The sequence below is a fragment of the Pinus tabuliformis genome, chromosome 4_2, assembly GCF_031772625.1.
Source record: "Pinus tabuliformis cultivar Carrire ecotype Pingquan chromosome 4_2, CPIR1, whole genome shotgun sequence".
Classification (NCBI taxonomy): domain Eukaryota; kingdom Viridiplantae; phylum Streptophyta; class Pinopsida; order Pinales; family Pinaceae; genus Pinus; species Pinus tabuliformis.
The window spans coordinates 443,256,980-443,279,953 of record NC_142304.1 but is presented as its reverse complement, the minus strand read 5'-3'; the positions used below and the strand labels follow the sequence as shown (position 1 = coordinate 443,279,953).

The window sequence follows — 22,974 nt, the reverse complement described above, 5'->3', positions numbered from 1 at the left end:
TAAAACATTTGCTTCCAAAAACTTTAAAGTATTTTACAGTAGGAGTCTTACCATACCAAAGTTCATGTGGAGTTTGAGTGCTATTTACCCAAACATTTGATTTGTTGAGAATAGTCACGGCAGCGAATGCACCTTCACCCTAGAAGGTTGCAGGAGTTCCAAATTCATCTAACATGGCTCGAGCCATTTGTTGAACTGTTCTGTTCATCCTTTCTACTACACCATTTTGTTAAGGTGTACTTGCAGTGGAGAATTCCCTTTTTATTCCATGTTTTTCACAAAATTCAAAGAATTCATCTGATATAAATTCCCCTCCTCGATCAGATCTAAGGCATTTGATTTTTCGGTCTAATTCATTTTCAACCAAAGCTTTGAAGGCTTGGAACTTTTCAAATGCTTCATATGTATGCTTTAGAAGACCTATCCAACACATTCTGGAAAAATCATCAATGAACAAAATAAAGTATTCTTCTCCACAAGGTGACTTTTTCCTTATTGGTCCACATAAATCAGTATGGATAAGTTCAAGAGGCTTATTAGTTGACCCTTCTTTTTCCATGAAGTGAACTCTGGTTTGCTTACCGATTTGGCATGGTTTGCATATTGTTTTTCTGGGATGCTGATATTTAGAAGATCACGAACAGCCTTGAGTCTGCATGCTTTTCTTATTTGAGAAAATCTTAGATGTCCCAATATTCTATGCCATAGCCAGTTTTCATCACTTTTTCTTAGATAGCACTATTTTTGTCCTCCTTTGAGTATTTATAAGTTGTTTGGAGTTCTTGTACCTTTGATCATGGCCTCTCCTGTATCAAGCTCACGAACAACACATCCATTTGATCGAAATGCCACTTCATTTCCTTGATCACACATTTGACTGACACTCAATAGGTTATGCTTTAAACCATCTACATACATAACATTTCCAGCTTTAACCTTTTCTTTCAAGAAAACAGAACCTTTACCTTTTATGACAGCTGGAGTGTCATTTCCAAATGAGACATTCTTTTCCTTTTCTAAGGCATTATATGAGTGAAGTTTCTCTTTGTCACCTGTCATATGTTTGAAGCATCCACTATCGATGTACCACTAATTTTCTTGTCCTTCTGCATACAAGGCTATACCACATCTTTTTGTTTGAGATTCTTTCCTTCTCCATATCTTGGGATTTAATGGCATTTTCTCCTTTTGAGGTGTTTTCCGAAATTTTCTCCTGCATTCAGATTCTTCATGACCAAAGTTGTTACAAATTGAGCATTCTATTTCATTTTCAAGAGGAGAAAAGTTATTATAGGAACTTATCTTGATCCCTGTTACATTCCTTTGATTTCGTGCTTCTCTAGTCATGATGGTTTTGTAAGCAACACATTGAGCAGCTTTATGCCAAAATTATGACATGAAAAACATTTCCCACTAAAGAAGTTTCTGCGACTATCGAATCTATTTACCTGTTGATTGTAGTTTCTATTGATATTCATATTTGGTGCAAATTGAGTATGATTTGCCTGAGGTTATGACGATTGTCATACTGTTCGCTGGTCTTTGCTGCATCAAGATAGCTTTTGGTGGAGGTTGACAGCTTCTGTGATTGAGATGCATCTTCAGTGTATCCAAGACTTATCTTTATCAAAGGAGAACACTGAAATTTGATAATTTCATTTAAAGTTTATGATCCTTTAGCAAATTTAAGATTGAGAGATTTTGTTTTCTTAATATCTTTTCTTAGACCCACAATTTCACATTCTAGTTTTTCATTGTGTTTTTCTTTTTCAGAAAGTTGGTATGTCAAGGTATCTATGATCATATTCTTTTCTTCTAAATAGATTTTGAGTTTAGAGATTTCTTCATGAAAATTTTCCTCTTCTAAAGCATGCCAAAATCATCATTGTCATAAGCCATGAGAAGTCTATAATCATCACTATTAGATAAACCATAACTATCCCCTTCTAAACTATCCCAAAAATCATCGCTATCATAAGACATGAGAAGTCTGTAATCTTGACCAGTTTCATCTTCATCACTATTAGATAAACCGTTGCTACCTTCATGAGTATAGTAACTCCTTCTATTCACAACTTGTTTCCTATTCCCTTTTGCATATTCCTTTCCTTTTTCATATTTATCTTTATGGGGACATCTGGCAGCATAATGACCAACTCTACCACAAGCAAAACATTTTAAAGGTAGCTTACCTCTGAACCTTCCAGAACCCCGTTGAAGCTTCTTGACAAAATTTACCTCATCTTCTTCTTCTGAAATGTATCCCAATTCATTGTGTTCTTCCTTTTCTTTTCCTTTTGTTGAAGCTTTAAATGCGGATTCTCTCATATCCGATGGACCTCCTTTTCTCATCTTAAAAGCAGTTGGGATTTTGTGAAGCTGTGTCATAGTGATATTCGGTAGATCCTGTTTTTCTTCTAGGCAGACACTTGATTCAAATTTAGCAGACAAGGATCTAAAAATTTTCTCAACTAAAATAACTTCTTTTATTTCTTCACCCAGATTCTTCATACAATTAACAACCTCATCTATACGTAAGAAGTAACTAGCTATATTCTCATTACTATGCATATTAAGAGTTCCATACTGAATTCTGAGAGTTTGAAGCTTAGCACATTTTACCTGAGAGTCTCCTTCGTAGCTCTGAACCATTTTGTCCCATATCTCTTTGGCTAATTTGAGCTACATGACTTTGACAAACTCTGATTGTGACAAACTTCCCAATAAAGTATTGACAATTTTCACATTGATTTCATATTTCTTTTTACCTGCCGTGTCTGCAGGAATTGTTGATGGAAATTTATATCCTCCTTCCACAATTTTCCAGACATCTGTTCCAAGAGATTGTAGATAGAATGTGGTTCTTATTTTCCAATAAACAAAGTTTCTCCCATCGAAGATTGGCAGTCTGATGGATCCCATGCTTTAGTGATTATTCATCTTGATGGATCTTCCTTCAAGCGATCAAGCTTCTTGTGAAGAACTTGGCTCTGATACCAATTGGTGGAAATAATACTGAGAGGGGGGATGAATCAGTGTTATCAGATCAAGAATTTTTCTTTTTCATAATCAGATTTATATACGCTACTTCAAAGAGGGGAATTAGCGTGTACACGCAACTGTTTTGAAGGCAACCAATGTTTTTGTAGTAAACTTATGATTCAGTTAATTCATCATACGTTGATCTTTAATCAGTGCACCAGTACTTCATCAATCATTAAACAGTAACCATGTGCAGTATAAACATAATAAACCATTGCACATAAGCAATACACATGAACACCAAGATTTAAGGTGGAAACCCAATGTGGGTGAAAACCACTTGCTACTGTCATCTCTGTCTTCTTTTAATAATAAGAAAATCTATTTACAATCTTGTACTGGTGCAGACCCATACCAGTACGTAGGCTTGTACTTGCAGAAGGTTAAAACCATCTCTCATTCTCTAGCTTCTACTTGAAGGGAGCTACAACCCCCTAGCTCTTGTACCAGCCAATATGTTTACTAGTATGTAGGTGCCAGCCTACAAAAAACTCCACTCTTCCACCACGGACTATGTTTCATGAATTTTCAGATTGGATGCCCTTGATTTATCAATAACCCGTCAGAAATTTAGAAACTTAAACTTCATCAACCAACATGCAGTTAATCTGAAACAATCAAATCATTGTCATCAGAACACTGCGTTGAACCCAGAAACCTATATCAACATTCAAAACCAACTGAAACCTTAAAAATTCATGTGTCAGACTGTATACGCTACTTCAATGAAGAAAACATGCGTGTATACGCTACTTCCTTCAACCCAACTTGCGTATACCTCTAAAGATTCTGAATCATAAAATCTCTGAATCACAAACTATACCAACCAGCAGTGTACTGAACATCTATTATCAACTTACAAAACTTTACACAGGCAGGCAACATAAAACACTTCTTCTCACTTATACAATTAATCAAATATCAACCTCCTTATGCATTCAGATTTACATTCAGATCTAAGAAGACTTCATTGACATATAACAGTAAAATAGCAGCAGCAATAAATCAGCAATACTAATATGATAGATCAGTCATCTCTGAACATCAAGCCTTTCTTTTGTATACGCTACTTGAATTAACAGAACCTCCGTGTATACTCTCTTTTGCCGAGACGAACCTACGTACAGATCTGCAAATAATGACTCAGATCTTTGTTGCAATTCTAGGCTTCATACAAACCCAAATCATGATAGATAACGAATAAAACAGACTTAGAACATCAGATCTAGCCTCAACCAATATCAAATCATTCAAGAATAATTCATTTCCGGTCTCATGATCTTGATCCAATATTGAACTCAAGGTGCACATAAATATTTCAGATCTAGTCCCAAACATAACCCTGTAACATAAAATATACTTCAGATAGAAGTATTCCTTAGAATCTTATTCACTTGCACATCTGGCCTTATGATCCTCTCTTCTTTATATAGTATTTGGCCTTTCTCAATACCATGGACAGAATCTACTTAGGACCAATACCTTGGATCAAATACCACAGACCGAATACCTCGGACTAAATACCTAGGGTCAATATCATGGTCCAAAGATACCTTGGACCAAATACCTCAAACCAAAACCATTGTTTTCAACATGTACGTGCTTTTCCTTCTGTGGGAGTGTGTGTGTATGTTATACGCTATTTCTGTTCTGAATGCCTATGTGTATACACTACTTGAACTAAGTGAACCTGCATGTATCTCTTAAGCTGCTCTTACATCATCTTCTTCCTTCAACTTCTTTATTCTGATCAATAGACCTTAGTTCCATCTTCCTAATCCTCTGTACCACTGCCCTATTGCCTTTGAATATTCCTGTTAGCCTCTTATCAAAACTGAGTTGACCTATAGATTTGCCATCAAGGACAATATTTGTATCATAGTGCCAACAATCTCCCCCTTTGGACTTGATGGCAACCATGATGGTGTTGACTACTATAAGCTGTAAATGCTGTTAGAGATACCATACAACACCAAAATACCAAAATACTCTCCCCCTTTGACATCAAGGGAAAAGGGCAGACCACTCTACTCTCCTCCTTTTCATGATGCTATCCATACTCCCCCTGAGTACATGTCGAGTCTGCAGAGAGATGATTCAATATAATAACATGACACTATAACTAAACAAAGTGAGTATGACCTCCCTATGACCACGAACTCATGCATACATCAATCACCCAACCAAGTGGGGATACACCATATTTGACTCATCTACCCAACCAAGTGGGGATATACCAAATTTTATACATGACAGACATACAACAATTATTACATCATCCATCCCATGGATATTGGGGAATTAAATTACATCATATGACTAATAGAACTCATTGAAATATAGACCATGAATTGTGCTTTCCTGCTATTCCTTTTCCTTCTTATTCCAAAAGTCCAAGTATCTACACTACTCCAAGAGTGCTCCAAGAAAACTCTAAGTATCCAAGAGTATGAGAGAGAGAGAGAGAGAGAGAGAGAGAGAGAGAGAGTAGGGAGAGAGCTCCAAAACTGAACTGACAAAAGTCCGTGAACTGATCTTCATAAGACTTTTTATTAATGAGGCCTCTATTTTCTTCATTTTCCTCCTCACATGAAATCTATGACCTTTCACCTCCCTTTTCTCCTAATTTCCATTATTTTCATAAATAAATGTGCCAAAATGCCTTTTTGCCTTTCCAAAGCCCTTGCCATTTCCTTTTCCAATTTCCTTAGCCATTAATTAACCACAATTGATCCTCTTCACTATTTGTTTTCCCAACATTAAGCTCTGAATACGCATCCCATCAACCGTGGTTATCATTTTTCCTTTATTAACTTTTTACGTGGATTTTTGACCAGGGTTGTTACACTTTTTCATTACTAGGTCATAATCTCATAGCGATGCACCATTCAAGAACTTTTTCTAGATTCTGTAAGGCTTGGTCAAATTCATTGCTAGATGGAGTGAAATCATCCATCTATAGTTCAAGTCCTTCACTAATTAAATCGGAAAAAATACTCAAGATTTCCCTCTGGAAAGTGGTAGGTGCATTTCACAGCCCAAATGGTAAAACCCTATATCCAAATGTTCCCCATGGACAAGTGAACATGGTTTTGTCCTGATCTTTAGGAGCAATATGGATTTGATTATATCCACCAAAACCATCCAAGAAAGAGAAAAAAATATTTCTAGCAAGACTGTCAAGGACTTGATCTACAAATGGAAGAGGAAAGTGATATTTTTGTGTAGCTTTATTCAATTCTCTGTAATCCACACAACTTCTCCATTTTCCATTTTTCTTAGGGACCAAAACCAGTGGTGAAACCCACTGGCTGCCAGAGATAGGATATATAAAATTAACATCAAGAATCTTTTACAACTCTTATTTTACTATATCCCTAAGGTGTGGATTTAATCTTTGTTGAGGCTGGAAAATGGCATGGGCATCATTTTCTATATAAATTTTATGTGTACACAATTAAGGATCGGTGCCTCTCATATCGGAATATTCCCAAGAAAAAGACAGTTTATATTTCTGGAGGATTTAAATTAATTTTTTATGTTGCAGATCATCCAAATTAGCACTAATGTTCAAAGTCTTACCAAGTTCAATTTTGATGGGAACACTATTATGAATTGTAGTTGTGGGTATATGATCATTATTCAAAATCTCTAGTGGATCTCCCTGGGCCTCATTATCAAGCATAGCTTTTAACATTTGACATGTTGGATTCCCAACAATAGAAGGTTGGTGGATATAAGATGAGATTTTTAACAACAGTTCATTTTGCAATCATCATATTCCTTGTTTTTCATCCTATATATGCATCTGTAGTTTCCAGCCATGGTCTCCCTAATATCAAAGGATGTCCATCCAACCTATTTCTAGAATTGATAAACAGAAAGTCCATTGGGTACTCCCAAGAATAAACAGAAATGATAATATCATCCAGAGTGCCTTCTGGTTTTACTACCTGTTATCGCTCCATAGTTTTCTCTAGGATGAAAGGAGAAAACTCAAAGGTAACCACAGACCTCTTTTGATTGATAGATTTGTCTTCTTCAATCATACGGGGATCCCTCACTCGAGAAATATAAATACTTTAAAGCACAAATTTAGCAGAGACCATTTCTGACAATGAAACTCTAAAGATGTTTGGTTGAAAAATGAGTGGTCGGCTAGGTAATAACACATGATAAATTTTTCTTTTTATTCATTTTCTTACGCAAGTAAACCGACATCTATTACAAGGGATTTTCATTATGACTTGGGATACAATGAAAGGTTGCAGTTTAGAAGGGACAAACTGAAACAAAATAGACAATTTCTTCCTCTGAAAATAAACAATGTTTCTTTTACATGAGAAAGAAAGGATAGATGAAAGAGATAACATACATGAGTATAAGACATTCCATTTGCAACTAAAACGTGAAAACGGTTGAAAAGAGCAGCTTAATTGAAGTCTAAGTCAATTGAAATCATAATACTCATATAACACAAAAAGTCAATAGAATAACTAAGCAATAAACAAAAATAATCCAAGACATCATACCATAAGAATCCTTGTACAGTGGAATCAATATCCCTCAATACATAAGCACTGCACCATGAATCAATCACAAAAGAAAAAATTGTAGAAAAATGAAACCAACACAATGTTGAACCATCAACAAACTTTTTAATCTGTTTTTCTATTTTAAATAGACATCGAATAGCAAATCAAAGTGTTTAGATGCATCACATCATTGATCCAACAGAGGATCGAATCAAAGTAAAAAGAGGAAATATTTTTGTTGTTTTAAAGTCTTTTTCCTCTAATGATCAAAAATAAAAAAACATAAAGCATTCATATCCTCAACAAAAACACTAAATCATTGTAAAATCACTCTTGTTTTCGAAGCATATCTTCATGGATCAAAAGCAGCAAAAAGAATGACAGCTAGCTGTGGAATGCGCAGTGACTGAGTAACAGTTGGGCAGTGACTGTGTTGGCACGTTTTCTTTCAAACTTGACACGTGGATGGAAACTGATGGTGTAAATTGGCTACCACCTCTGCTACATGTTCACCCATTTAAACTTTGACATCTGGCATCTTCGTCGCCTCTATGAACACCTTCCACAAACTGAAATTAAATTGCGCGACACTGGTAACCTTAGAGAAGCACTGCATGAAACTAGTAAACTTAGAAAACACTGCACGACACTGGTAAACTCAGAAAACATTGTGCAACACTGATAACCCTTTATGCGGCACTGCGCAAACACTGGTAGCCTCTGCGCAACATTTTGTAGCATCCGCGTAGCGGGACAATTTTTTGAATATATCTCCCAAATAGTAATACTTGTGTAAAAACTAAAGGAGTTGATTGTAGACGATACTTTTTTCAAGATATAACTCTCTCAGTTTCTCCAAATTCTTCCCCATTTTCCTAGAAAATGATTTGCAAAACAATGACTTAAAACATGAAATTTACAAATTGTGGAAAATGAGCTTTGAATATGCATTCGAAGCTCTCGATCTGACACCTGTGCAAAATCTGGAAGAGGTTATTGTGCTTTTCCTTGTCCTTTATAAAAAACTCTTTTAGTTTCCCAAAATTCTCTTTTATGTGGTTGGAAATAGTTCTACCAAATGGTGACTAAAATAGAGTCCTTCATTTGTTATATCCATCCCTATTTCAACTGTATTGCTCTTGTAGTAGGCCTGCTAGACTCCATCTCAAGCTTCTTGGGTTGTTCTTCAAATGCAACCTACTTACCTTTGCCTTGTTTTGTGATTTCATAGAACGCCTTTTGTAATGATTTTGAAAATGATTCAAAATTATGCTAACATAGTTTGACTTGATGTTTAATCAGCACTCCATATAACAACACTTGAAAAGAAATCATTTGGAGTGTGGGGGCATAGCAAAATCTAGGGAAATGATGTGGTATGATGAATGATTGATTTATAATGGATATGGGCAGGGATTAATCATCATTCAAAATGATGTTTAGGCAAGGGAAATTTAGGTCTAGGAACTTATACTTAGGATAAAATGGGGGTATAGGCCTAAATCAGAAAATAGGGATGATGTGAATGTTTAGGAATGTTGTGTTGTGTTATATTCTTTCCACGACTACCTCACATGTGGGGGGATTACAGGGGGGCCAGAGACCCCCCATACATTGTGCCAGGTGCTACTGGGGTCACAGGGGGGTATGTAGGGGTGCGGTAGCCCCCCTGTACAAGGTCTAGGGCAGTGCCCCAGGAAATGTTTTTTTGGACCCTATATTAGTTGGGCGGACCTACCTATGGTTTTGTGCATGGATTTTGGACATGGTTTTGGGCATGATGGTTTTCATTCCATGGTATTTTGTAGATTCGGTCAAGGGAACTACAATTATGTTCTAATCCAGGGTTAATGGATTGGGGTTTATAAATGCTTCGGCATGTATATATATATATATGTATTGTAACATTGAAAGGAACATAATGAAAAATCAATCTAGTAGTCCCAATTTTGGGATCCAAGGGAAAATCTCTATTTATATCTATTTTATGTTTTATTCTCTCACCATTATTTATTTTCTGTTTTTAGAATTCATATGCAGGTAATTTATGTACAGGGTTAAAACCTACAAGGAATAGGGGAATTTAAGATAACAAGGGAATAAGGGGATGAGAATAGAGGAAAAATATTGGGATATTAATGACTATATTGCTTTAACATCATTCCGTTGACTGTAGACACACGACCAAGTAGACATCTTAACCAACTCTTAGTATCCTGACTCAACAGTCGTCATAACATCTCTCAATACTTAGACACCCCTTCCCATGGTTGGACTTTAATGATCAAGGTGATGACTAGCCTCAAAATGACTTTCTAGACAATACAAGATAAAACTTATAACAATGATAATGTTTATGAATTTGACCCCCTCCAAGACAACAAAATGATTGTTCGAAGACCTTCGACTAATCAATTAACCTACTCCAACACTACCAATTTGTCATCTAGTTCCATCATAATGGAGGTTGGTTTTAATGTTGTGATCCAAAATATCCCACAGGTTTCTACAATCAATATGTTTATTTTAGCTCCTAAGTCCACTAAGGTATTTGGGAAGTTATGACCCTAAATTTGAACAGTAACAACTGGGTTTCCAAGGTCATCATATTTAATAGGTATTTTCTTCCCTAAAATAAGATCAGAAAGTGTCCCCAAAACATGGACTCTAGGAGAGTCTTTTGGTTTTTTCCCAATATTTTTGACACAGGTTTATTTGATATTTTTAGCATATATCGGGACATCCCGAATGGCCTGGAGAAGAGGGATTTTAATACATAATTTTTTTAGTTCTCCTACAGGATCGAAATCAGAATAGACTACTGGTTTGATCACAGTAAGTCTCTCAGGGAATGGAGGAGCATCATTCATAGTTTTAGTAGACTCTTTTTGTTTGGTTGACTTGTCAGGTTCCTCTATTTCGGCAATAACTACGATGGGAGGAGGGTGTTCTGCTAAAGGCTACTATTTAATAATATTTTCATTGCCTACCTACTCTCGGTTTACTTTGTTGTCTTCAGGAAATATGTTCCGTCCAGATCTCGGCCACAACTCATTACATTCAAAGGAAGTAGAACCACAATATGAGTTTTCAAAAATCTCTAAATATTGGATGGGTCTGTTATTCAGATTAGGATTCGATTGAGCAGGTAATTGAGGAAGCAATCAAGGTGGAACATTTGGGGGGAATTGAAGTGGGGCTTGCAATGGTGGTTGTGACTGAGGAAACATTTTGACAGATGGATTAACCAGTCCCATGGGACACTGCCAATTTCGAGACCACATTGGTCCCTATGTAGATGAGTTTTCCCAATGTGAAGGGTATGGGTTATTTGATGGGTTTTTCCATGAATATGTAGGATACTATTGATTTGGCCACAAGGGTCTAGGGAATGGTTGATTTATCCAAGGTGGTGCAGAGTATGGCTGAGATTTCCAAGTGGTATTAAAAGGTTATTAACCCTACCACATTGATTCAGGAATCTATCGCTGAGCATATTGCTTGGAATAAAATAGAGTAGGAACAACATCATACCTGGAGGGAGAGTCTGTCACTACCGTCGTTGTTCCATGAGATACGTTGGCTCTAGATCTTCCTAAAGTTCCTCCATTACATCCTTCAATCCAAGGGGTGAGTTACAACGTTCGGTTGAGTGATATTTAGAGTAGATACTCATGTATGTTATCTCTTTCATCTATCCTTTCTTTCTCATGTAAAAGAAACATTGTTTATTTTCAGAGGAAAAATTTTTCTATTTTGTTTCAATTTGTCCCTTCTATACTATAACCTGTCATTGTATCCCAAGTCATGATGAAAAGCCCTTGTAATAGATGTCAATTTACTTGCATAAGAAAATGAATAAAAAGACAAATTTATCATGTGTTATTACCTAGACTTTTTAGCCAAATATCTTCAAAATTTCATTGTCAAAACTGGTCTCTATTAAATTTGTTCTTTAAAGTCTTTATATTTCTTGAGTGAGGAAGCCCCATATGATTTAATAAGACCAATTTATCAACCAAAAAAGGTCTGTGGTTACCTCTGAGTTTTCTCCTTTCATCCTAGAGAAAACTACGGAGCGATAACAGGTAGTAAAACCAGAAGGCACTCTGGATGATATTATCGTTTCTGTAGATTCTTGGGAGTACCCAGTGGACTTTCTGTTTATCAATTCTAGAAATAGGTTGGATGGACATCCTCAGATATTAGGGAGACCATGGCTGGAAACTGCAGATGCATATATAGGATGCCAAACAGGGAATATGACGATTGCAAAATGAACTGTTGTTAAAAATCTCATCTTATATCCACCCGCTAGACCCAACCTATCAGTGGGAAATTATCAATCATTCCCTCCCAAATATCATGAAGAAAATTTGCGTTCTCCTCTTACTTTGGATGAAGCTCTTATTTTTAAAAGGAAAACTGAGGATGATGTAATTAGTGGCTTTATTAACCAACCTTCTACTGTTGGGAATCCAACATGTCAAATGTTAAAAGCTATGCCTGATAATGAGGCCCAGGGAGATCCACTAGAGTTTTTGAATAATGATCATATACCCACAACTACAATTCATAATAGTGTTCCCATCAAAATTGAACTTGGTAAGACTTTGAACATTAATACGAATCTGGACGACCTGCAACATAAAAAATTAATTTAAATCCTCCAAAAATATAACAGTCTTTTGCTTGGGAATATTCCAATATGAGAGGCATCGATCCTTAATTGTGTACACATAAAATTTATATAGAAAACGATGTCCATGCCATTCGCCGGCCTCAACAAAGACTAAATCCACACCTTAGGGATATAGTAAAACAAGAGTTGTAAAAGATTCTTGATGTTAATTTTATATATCCTATCTCTGACAGCCAGTGGGTTTCACCACTGGTTTTGGTCCCTAAGAAAAATGGAAAATGGATAATTTATGTGGATTATAGAGAATTGAATAAAGCTACACAAAAATATCACTTTCCTCTTCCATTTGTAGATCAAGTCCTTGACACTCTTGCTAGAGATAATTTTTTCTCTTTCCTAGATGGTTTTGGTGGATATAATCAAATCCATATTGCTCTTGAAGATCAGGACAAAACCACGTTCACCTGACCATGTGGAACATTTGGATATAGGGTTTTACCATTTGGGCTCCGCAATGCACCAACCACTTTCCAGAAGGAAATCTTGAGTATTTTTTCCAATTTAATTAGTGAAGGACTTGAGCTATACATGGATGATTTCACTCCCTATGGAAACGGATTTGACCAAGCCTTACAGAATCTATAAAAAGTTCTTGAATGGTGCATTGCTACAAGATTATGCCCTAGTAATGAAAAAGTGTAACAACCATGGTCAAAAATCCATGTAAAAAGTTAATAAAAGAAAAATAATAACCACGGTTGATGGGACACGTATTCGAAGCCTAATGTTGGGAAAATGAATAGTGATGAGGATCACTTGTGGTTAATTAATGGCTAAGGAAATTGGAAAAGGAAATGGCAAGGGCTTCGGAAAGGCAAAAATGGAATTTTGGCACATTTATTTATGAAAATAATGGGAATTAAGAGAAAAGGGAGGTGAAAGGTCATAGATTTCATGTGAGGAGGAAAATGAAGGAAAAAATGGAAAATGAAGAAAATAGAGGCCTCATTAATAAAAAGTATTATGAGGATCAGTTCATGGACTTTTGTCAGTTCAATTTTGGAGCTCTCTCCCTATTCTCTCTCTCTCATACTCTTGGACACTTAGAGTTTTCTTGGAGAACTCTTGGAGGAGTGTGGATACTTGGATTTTTGGACTAAGAAGGAAAAGGAAGAGCAGAAAAGCACAAGTGGACATCGGAATCAACAACTACAGTGGGTTTTTCTTGCAGGAACTGAGTTGCACATATGTTTTCCTCACTAGTTTTGGCATACAAGGCATATGCATGTGTTATTGGTTATAATATGTCATTGGCATGAAGGATTTCCTAGATTGACAGTGGATTTTCATAGCCTTGCCATTTCCTACATATCCATGGTGTTGTGGGTTCATTTATTTGTTTTTTTGGTTGGTTCTCATGTTTCATTTAGCTTGGGTTGAGTTACTAGTTCCTGGAAGCCCTGGTTGGACAAACACTCTGGAAGCCCTATAACAACTTGGGTTGAGTTACTAGTCCTCTAAAGTATTTGACACCAGCATAAACCAACCTTATAATAAAACCCCAAAGAAAGTCAAAATTTCACTACTTAACCAATGAGTGAGAAACATAAACAAACATGAGATAAAAGGGAGTCATGGTCACAATAATACATCAAGGATCTGGGTCTTGAAACTCCATCATAAAAAACTAGGATATGTGACATGAGTCTGGTATCCCTACACAACCCTAGACCAGATAAGACTCAACACATATTTCCTTCCTCTTCCATTGAAGACACATGGATGATTGATACAAGGCAGGGGATAAATCAAGCAAGCATTCTAATAGGCCAACACAAAGAATGATTGAACGAGAAATTCCAAAGATCATTCACCCCAAATCGTCCAAAGACACCATAAAGGGGGATTATAATAAAGCTTCAATGAACATAATAGATTCACCATCAAGGCAATGGCTAAGAAAAACAAATTGAAAACTACATGAGACAATTAAGTGTTGTAATCATAAAAATATAGCCAGTCTCAGGGGCCTGAGACTTCACCATTAAACAAAAAGTGAGTGGCTAGATACCGGGTCCTCCACAAGCCTTGGAAAAACTTACCCAACAACACAAACTTCCTTCCTTACGCATTATAGATGCTGACAACCCTACAAAAAGAGAAATGAAATATAACAAAACTAGAACTAAGAAAATAAAGGATATTACGTACAAGCTAGTGCTTTTGCACCCTGTGAAGAGAAAAGGCCACCCCACTAAACTAGAAAATTGGTTGTTTTGCCTCTGTCTCAATGTACTCATATCCCAAACTAGCATAATTGCACCACCACTAAAACATAATTGCATCTCCTTTCACATTCACTGCCCACAGCAGGCTATGATAGGTAGGCAAGTGACAAGCCACAAGAAAGAATGTTTTGCATGGAATAAACCATGAGGGAGGTCTTGTTAACACCCTCTGCCACACAAGTTTTAGGGTTGAGAAACATGCGATACATCCACCATCTTTGTTCTTCTATATTTCACTTAGCCATATGATGTCCCATTAATCATAGGGTCCTACGAATCATCAATTTGCATTAAAATTTGTGGGGATGTTCTGCCATGTCCATCAGTTCTTGTGCAAAGTGGGATAGTGGTAGTTTAGTTCCCTCCCTTCCGCCACCGCCCCCTGAACCAGTGCAAATACATCACCACCAAATCAAAATCACATCTAAGTTCACCTTCACTTTCCATGTTGAGCTCTGTAGGCATTTAAGTGGCAAGCCACATGAAAGAATGTTGTGCATGGAATACACCATGAGGGAGGCCTTGTTAACACCCTCTGCCACATGAGTTTCAAGATCAAGAAATGTGCAATACATCCACCACCTCCGCACTTCTGTATTCCACTCAACCATATGATGTCCTATTAATGATATGGTCCCACAGACCATCAATATGCATTAAACTTCATGAGAATGTGTTGCCACATCCTCGGTTCTTCAATCAAGGGAGACAATGACAGTGTCTACCACCCTTATATGTCTTGAAAGTCACACCTTCTAGAACATTATTTTTATTTATTTTTATTTAATCAAATATATATAATTAATATTTAATCAAATATACATATAGTTAATATAAATTATTACTAAAATGTAAGATTAACCTATGATCTCAAAACTTGTGATATCTATTCTATTAAGAATGAAACCCTCAAATTTATTTATACAAAAGTTATAAAATGACTTAATATAGTTCAAAGTAGTGTCTTTACCTGTGTTAAAAAGTCAAATGTCTCCACCATTATATCTGTTCCTTAGTTATTTACACTAATTGATTTTTAGATGAACAAATCTACAGTTTCTTAAAGGTTGATTTAATTATTAAAAACCGAGTTGTGATTTTGATGATTAATGTTGCTTCGATTCGAAATTTGATAAACCAAAAATTGCTAATATGAAAACCCATTAGAATCTTTAGAAATCAAATTATGCCAACGTCAAAGACAAAACTTGCTTTAAGAAAATAAGATGCCTTACAGAACCTTTAATATAGTTCAAAGCAGTGTCTTTACCTGTGTTAAAAAGTCAAAAGTCTCCACCATTACATCTCTTCCTTACTTATTTACACTAATTGATTTTTAGTTGAACGAATCTACAGTTTCTTAAAGGTCGATTTAATTATTAAAAACTGATTTGTGATTTTTATGATTAATCTTGCTTCGATTCGAAATTTGATATACCAAAAATTGCTAAAATGAAAACCCATTAGAATCTTCAGAAATCAGATTATGCCAACGTGAAAGACAAAACTTGCTTTAAAAAAATAAGATGTCTTACAGAACTCACTGTATATATCCCTTACACTGTTCACTGTATCTACCCATGGCAGAGTCATATATAGAGAGAAACAAATAAATAGAGGATAATGACCTTATCTCGATCACTGCAAAAAAAAAAAATCAAACTGCAAGCATTGTACGTCACTAAGGATATGACCTTACCTCGATCACTTTGCGAAAAACCAAACCGCAAGAGTTGTAGGTTCATTATAAGAGAGTCCAAAATCCATTACAAAATGAGACACCCTGAGCACCGACTTCCTCTTACTTTTCATTACTGACTTTTGGTTCACAGTTAATGGGCTCATCATGAACTTGGCCCATCACGTGTTTTCAATATTCAACACAGAAGACGCCACGCTCTCCTCCATCAGGAGGTCAGAGGAATACTTATTGCGTATTTTTATTTTTAAGTTGGGAGCTTAGAAGATATTTTTTTATTTTTAAGTTTTTATGATGGGTAACCATTGTACAATCGAAGTGCATTAAGAGTATTTCAAGGTGCTGAATCCATATATACAGTAAAAAAATCAGTTTAAATAACAGCGAACGACTAGTCCCACCAATTTATGGACTCCCACAAGAGCATGGGATAATGTAAATGCCCTTCATATTCTTAGGGTCCACTGGATCTTTTACAGATCTAACGGAGCTCCCGATGGTATTTAAAGGCCTAAAGGTTGAAGTCACCTTATGCTTCCTTAGGATACTCGCAATCTTGTCATTGGTCCCTTGGATAAAAGAAAGATGAACACTAGAAAATTGATCCTTGATATCTTTCTTAGTACTAGGACCTTTTTCAGCTCTAAGGGAAGCCTTAGTACATTGGTGTCTACTATATCCATTATTAAAGAAAACACTTAGGAGATGTGCTTTCTCTTCATTGAGATGGTTGTCATCAGAAACACTTAAAGCTCTAGTCGCTAAGGTGTTGAGAACACCAAGCTTTTGAGCTGGGAAATGATGAGAATTAGCATGAAGATATTGTTCCGTATGAGTTTTTTTACGAGATACTTGATGAGAAAAAGAGCCATCACCATTCCTTGAGAGGAAAATTTCAAGGTAGGGCAGACTACCATTACTTTCAAATTCCATGATGAACTTTATGAAACTAGATTGATTGTTAAGATGAAGGAAAAATAGTTCCAACTCTCCCTTACCATGGGACCAGAGGACACAAGTGTCATCCACAAACCTCTTCCACATCTTAGGCAGAAGACGAGAAGAAGCCACTAATGCCTTTGATTCAAAATCATCCATGAATAGATTAGCTACCACAGAGGAGAGGGGGGAACCCATGGCGACACCGCAAGTTTGCTCATAGAATTCCCCATTGAATGAAAATAAAGTAGAAGTAAGACAAATACCAACTAAATTAGTTGTATCAAGATCCTTAATGCGCTTGGTGACTTCGGTGACCTCGTTGATAGGGATATTAGTGTAGAGGGAGACCACATCGAATCTCAAAAGCTTGTCATCTAGATCAAGCTTGAAACTCTTCAACTCATTGACAAATGATGCAGAGTCCTTGATGAAGGATTCTGTATGGTCAACAAGGGGCTTAAGCTTCTGGGCTTAGAATCGAAAGTTATTAGAATCGAAACACAAAACATGAGAATGTTCCAGCTTCACCCTAGATGGTGAAAAGGTGAGAAGCATTGTCAACCCAGGGTAAAAACGTGAGAAACATTGTCAACCCAAGAAGTAATAGTATTTTATAAGTGAGCACAACTTTTTCACTTAATTCAATTTGGAAATAATGTTTTTTTAATTAATTTATTTATTTAGAAAAAAATAAGTTTTTTGTTTTATAATTTTAGGAATTATATATTTAGCTTATAAAATTTTGAATTTATTTATATATTACATTCTAGAACATAAAAAATTACAATATCCATAACATTTATATTAATTAGACAAGTGTCATAATTACTTAGATTAATAATAGATTGATTTCACAAAATCATTACAAAAATTATATTAGTTAAACAACGCCCATAATTATTTAGATTAATGATGATAGATTGATTCCACAAAATCATTACAATAGAGAACTCAAAGCTGTTACAATGAAAATAGGCTGATACTGATTAATATTTGGACAATAGAGAACTCAAAGCTGTTACAATGAAAATAGGCTGATACTGATTAATATTTGGACAGAAAAATACAAAGTTACTGTTCTGTCTACATGATATCTAACAGAATCCCAAAAGACGGAGTTGATTATACTTATCACTGGTATCTTTTTACACTAGAAGCTTATGAGTAACACCTTTAGAAATTTGACACACGGTACAAATTAGAACATGTAAAGAAAGCATTGGTTGAGAAAGCGGCAGGGTGCAGCCTTGTCACTCCTGGGCTTCATAGAACAACTGTTCTAGAGTGGAAAGCTTACCCTCAATGTTGGATAAGCAATCAGCGGAACTTGCCTTGGAATCGAGGACCCACGCACTTCCGTCATATCGAGCTGGGAGGGATCACCTTCAACTCTCCAGTTAAAAATGTGCAGCAGCTGAGCCAATACAATTTCAATGGTTGGAATAGCCATGAGTGCCCCTGGGCATCCTCTCCTTCCTGCACTAAACGGAATCATACTGAAGTCTGATTGATCTGCTGAATTGACATGTTCATCCTTCATGAATCTCTCCGGCTTGTATTCGCAAGCATCTGCCCCCCACACATTGGGATCCCTTCCTATAGCCCACACATTCACAATCAACATTGTTTTCTTAGGGATATGGTATCTTCCGACTGTCACAGCCTCTACAGATTCATGAGGAACCGCTATCACCGCAGATGGGTATAATCTGAGCGTCTCTTTCACCACGCAATGGAGGTATTTCATGCTTGCTACATCAGATTCATTAACTTTTCGATCTTTGCCAACCACACATTCGATTTCTTCTTGCAACCTCTTCATCACATGGGGATGTCTGAGCAGCTCACTCATTGCCCATTCTAACGTAGTCGATGTCGTCTCCAAACCAGCTGCCGCCATGTCCTGCACAAATACGAATTTAATCAATGCAAAATATTGAAAGATTCAAGGATCATAAATGAGGATAGAATGGCCGAGACATATATACAAGCACGACAGCCTTCACAATTTCCCGCGTCATTTTGGAGTCGGCCTCAGCTTTCTCGAGCAACACATCGACGAAATCTTTTACATAGGGATAGGGCGCTTCCTCTTTCTGCTGATTCGAGGTCGACGACGCCATGTGATGAGCAACGTGGTCGTCTAATATTTGCTCTGCAAATGCATTGAATGCGTTATGCATCTTCTTCATGCGCCCTTTGATACCTTGCAGATCAAGCCAATCCAGACGAGGAATAAAGTCTCCGATGTTAAAAGCTCCTACTGTAGATATCAGCTCTACTATTAAATCCTTAAAACTTTCGAAATCGCCACCCAAATCATCGTCACTAAATTTCCTCCCGGCCACCACCCGCCAAATTATGTCGGAGTTGAGAGTAGCGATGGCCTTGCTCACATCCACGCCTTTTATTCCGCTCTCACTCTCCTTCCAGATTGAACGGATCACCGCAGACACCTCTTCCTCTCGCACGGGCCTGAAGGACTCGATTCTTTTGGCATTCAGGAGTTCTGATACGCGTATTTTTCTCATTTCCCTCCAGTGATCTCCATACTGAGCGAAGATCACATCCTGATAGTTGAAAAATATATATTTCCCGGAGGATGTTAGAGGCCGGCTGGAAAACACCAGGTCATGGGTTAAAAGAAAGAGTTTGGCCATGTCAGAAGAAGAAACGACGATAGTAGGGACAGAACCTAAACGCAGAGAGAAAATGGGGCCATATTTGTCAGCAAGGGCTTTAAGAGTACGGTGAGCGGGCTGTACCAATTGGTGGAGATTTCCGATTATTGGCCATGGAAAGGGTCCTGGAGGCAGTCTCGCCCTAATTCTTCTCTCCTGCAATAGCCATATGAAGACCAAACAGAAAAATAAACCAACAATTGCTGCTGTGACAGCGGGCAGACGGAGAGACAGAATAGCAGTAAACGTATGAAATTCCATATCGAACACACTAAGAGAAACATTGGTTGGAAGGAAGAACCGTATGGTATTTAAAGCCACCCGAGATTTATGAAAGCTCACTTTAACAATAACAATAATAACAATTTCAAATTTAATATAAACCGACACAGAATAACAATAACAATAATAATGAAACGATAATAATCTGCATTAAGGGAGAATACAAATAGTGTTGTACAGGTTTGGTTATATCTCATATTAGGCTATATCAAGATGTATTTTGGATTTTTATGATTATCCAGTAAATACAATCAAGTTTTTTAGTTCTAAAAAAAAGGAAGATATCATTATACAAATTAAATGTGATATTAAAAATAATATTACTTCCTCAATTGCTCTTAGTTCCAGTAATTGGGATTGCCATCCCATCTACCTAGGTTGAAATGCTTTATCCTATATTGATTAGACTCAAATGAGCTTCATATTTTCAAACTATATTAATTAGACTCAAATAAGCTTCTTATTGTTTATCTTATATATCATATAACATGGCCATAAAAATCAAATATTAAAAAATGAGAAGTAGCTGGCCATAAAAATCAAATATTAAAAAATGAGAAGTAGCTTCTTTAAAAACGTTTGTTTTTAAAGAAAACAAACGTTGCCAATATATATCAATTTGTCTGTTATTAATAATTCAAAATTAAATTTTAAAAAAATAATAATATAATTAAATGTTATTATAAATAAATTATACAAAATAATATAATTTTTAATATATATAATATAATTAAATATCTTACAACCAGTCATAAAAAGGATCACGTTAAACTGTTCTCATTTTATATAATTTAGATATAACCATCAATATTTCCACCCTGAACTTCTTGTTAGTTTCCCGCGTCCTTACGATTATTATTACAAAATCTCCACAAAATCTAATATGAGCTACCCGTTCCACTAAAAGTCGCAAGTTGCGAATATATATTGCTCCGGCCCTCACAATATAATCGGTTAAGTTGCGTGTTCAACTAACATGTTAAAATGGGATAAATTATTCAAGAAGCTGATTAAATTTTAAAATGAATTATTTAGTAAAATGTATGCTATAACATCAATTTTGTTTTTCAAAAAAAAAATATCTTTAAGTTTATATTTATTATTTATTATTAATTTGAATTATATAAAATTTAGTGGTCATATGATAATAGTGGAATGTTGTCCATGGAGTTTTAGATAGATTGTGATCACATGCACTGTTAAGTCATAAAAAGAATGTTTTATTCAACTATGTATAAGGAATTGCTTTTTAGCAAATGAAATGATGTATTTAGGTAAGGGTGCATGTTGCGGACTTGGTGGTCATGGAATAACTGTGGATGGTAAGACAACGAGAGTTGGGTCTGCCATATTTGAGTGGGATGCTAATCTGCAGAGAGTATGTTGTGTGTGAGAATTTAACATTGAAGCTTGATGGTCTAACTTTGGAGCTTGGGCGGTCAAGGAAATTGGTATGTCGACCTAACAAAAGCGCTGCTAGGACCCTAACATAAGGAGCTTATTTTTTAAAACTTATCGAGGGACCATCGGGTTAGTCGTGTTGATGTGATTTTGTTTGGTGGAACATCATTCGATTTCATCTAAGGAACTCTGGCCCAGAGGAAGGTATAAACTCTTGATCCCTCTACATGGTTTTCTTCCATAATAGGTAAATATTTTGGCTATTACAATTTACCTCCACTTTGGGGAGCTCTAGATTCTTCTTGTTAGTTCAAGTAGGATTTTGCAACATTGTTGAGGCTAGGTTATTGAGGTTTAGTTTTTTTACTAGTGTTCCAGGGGGTTTGGCCAAAAAGGTCTGTGTCTATTCTCTCCCTCGATCGACTAAGCTAATTGTTTGGTTCTTAGAACAACAGATTCTTCATGAATATGGTGGGGTTTGAGGTCTCCCACTGTCTTTTTTTCTCAATCATGTGCATAGATGAGTCTATTATGACCAAGTATGAAGGAAAATCACAATATCGGGGACCCGGGAGCCTATCGCAATCGTAAATCGGCTATTGAAGGGGTCCTGGGCACAGGATTACGGTTTATTGACAGGTTATGGTACTAATCGCCAATATCGTTGTCCCACCCTGCTGATATCACAGTCCTGCCCCCGCAGTCCCGCATCATCGGCACATCCGTGTATCGATGATCGGTAGGGTCCTAACTTTAAAGCCTCACAATGTTGCGATTTGCGATATAGTGTAACATCGTTGGAGGAGGCCACAATGAGTTTATAAAGGAAATGAGGGAAAAAACAAAGGCAGGGTCACCCCCTTCTCTCTCCTCCATGTGGCGGTACGGCTTATCGGCGATTGGCGGTGGGCAATCCTGCATCCCGCAGTCCCGCATATCGGCCATGTCACATTCCCATAGCATCGCGATCCCACAATCCTGTTGTCCCGCAGTCCCTCTATCCCATAGTACTGTAGTCCCGCAATCCCGCAGTCCGTAGTCCCACAGTCCTGCTGTCACGCAGTCCCACATGGCCCCCGCAATACTCGATGGGCCATCCTTAAGGAATTGCGGGGGGAAAACACATTGATAATGTTAAAGCGTTGGGGAGGGTAGAGGCCGATTTACACTGAAAATCACTAAAAAACCAAGGGCAGGCGGACCCCCTTTCTCTCTCCTCTGGGGGGCACGTGGCAGACTACTTGCAGTACCGCAGTCCCGCGGTCCCACAACATCAGGTGATATCGTTGATTTTCGATCTAGTGTAAAAGTTTCATGGGAGGCCAAAAAAGATTAACTAAGGAAATGCCGAAAAATATTTACTAAGGAAATGCATGGAAAAATCAAGGTTAGGCAAAACCTTTCTCTCTCCTCCACTTGGCAGTATGAAAGGTGATGCGGCAAGTACGAAGGACACATGTCA

General features: G+C 36.8%; 1 protein-coding gene across 1 annotated transcript; it reads right to left on the bottom strand.

Moving 5' to 3' along the window:
• Positions 1-18,191: 18,191 nt before the first annotated feature.
• Positions 18,192-20,144, bottom strand: LOC149169863 (cytochrome P450 750A1-like). The gene is made up of 2 exons (XM_089428840.1): positions 19,137-20,144; positions 18,192-19,051 (listed from the first exon to the last, which is right to left on the bottom strand). Exons 1-2 carry the CDS (start codon positions 20,088-20,090, stop codon positions 18,428-18,430), a joined length of 1,578 nt encoding a protein of 525 aa, XP_089284966.1. The 5' UTR covers positions 20,091-20,144; the 3' UTR covers positions 18,192-18,427.
• Positions 20,145-22,974: the final 2,830 nt, after the last annotated feature.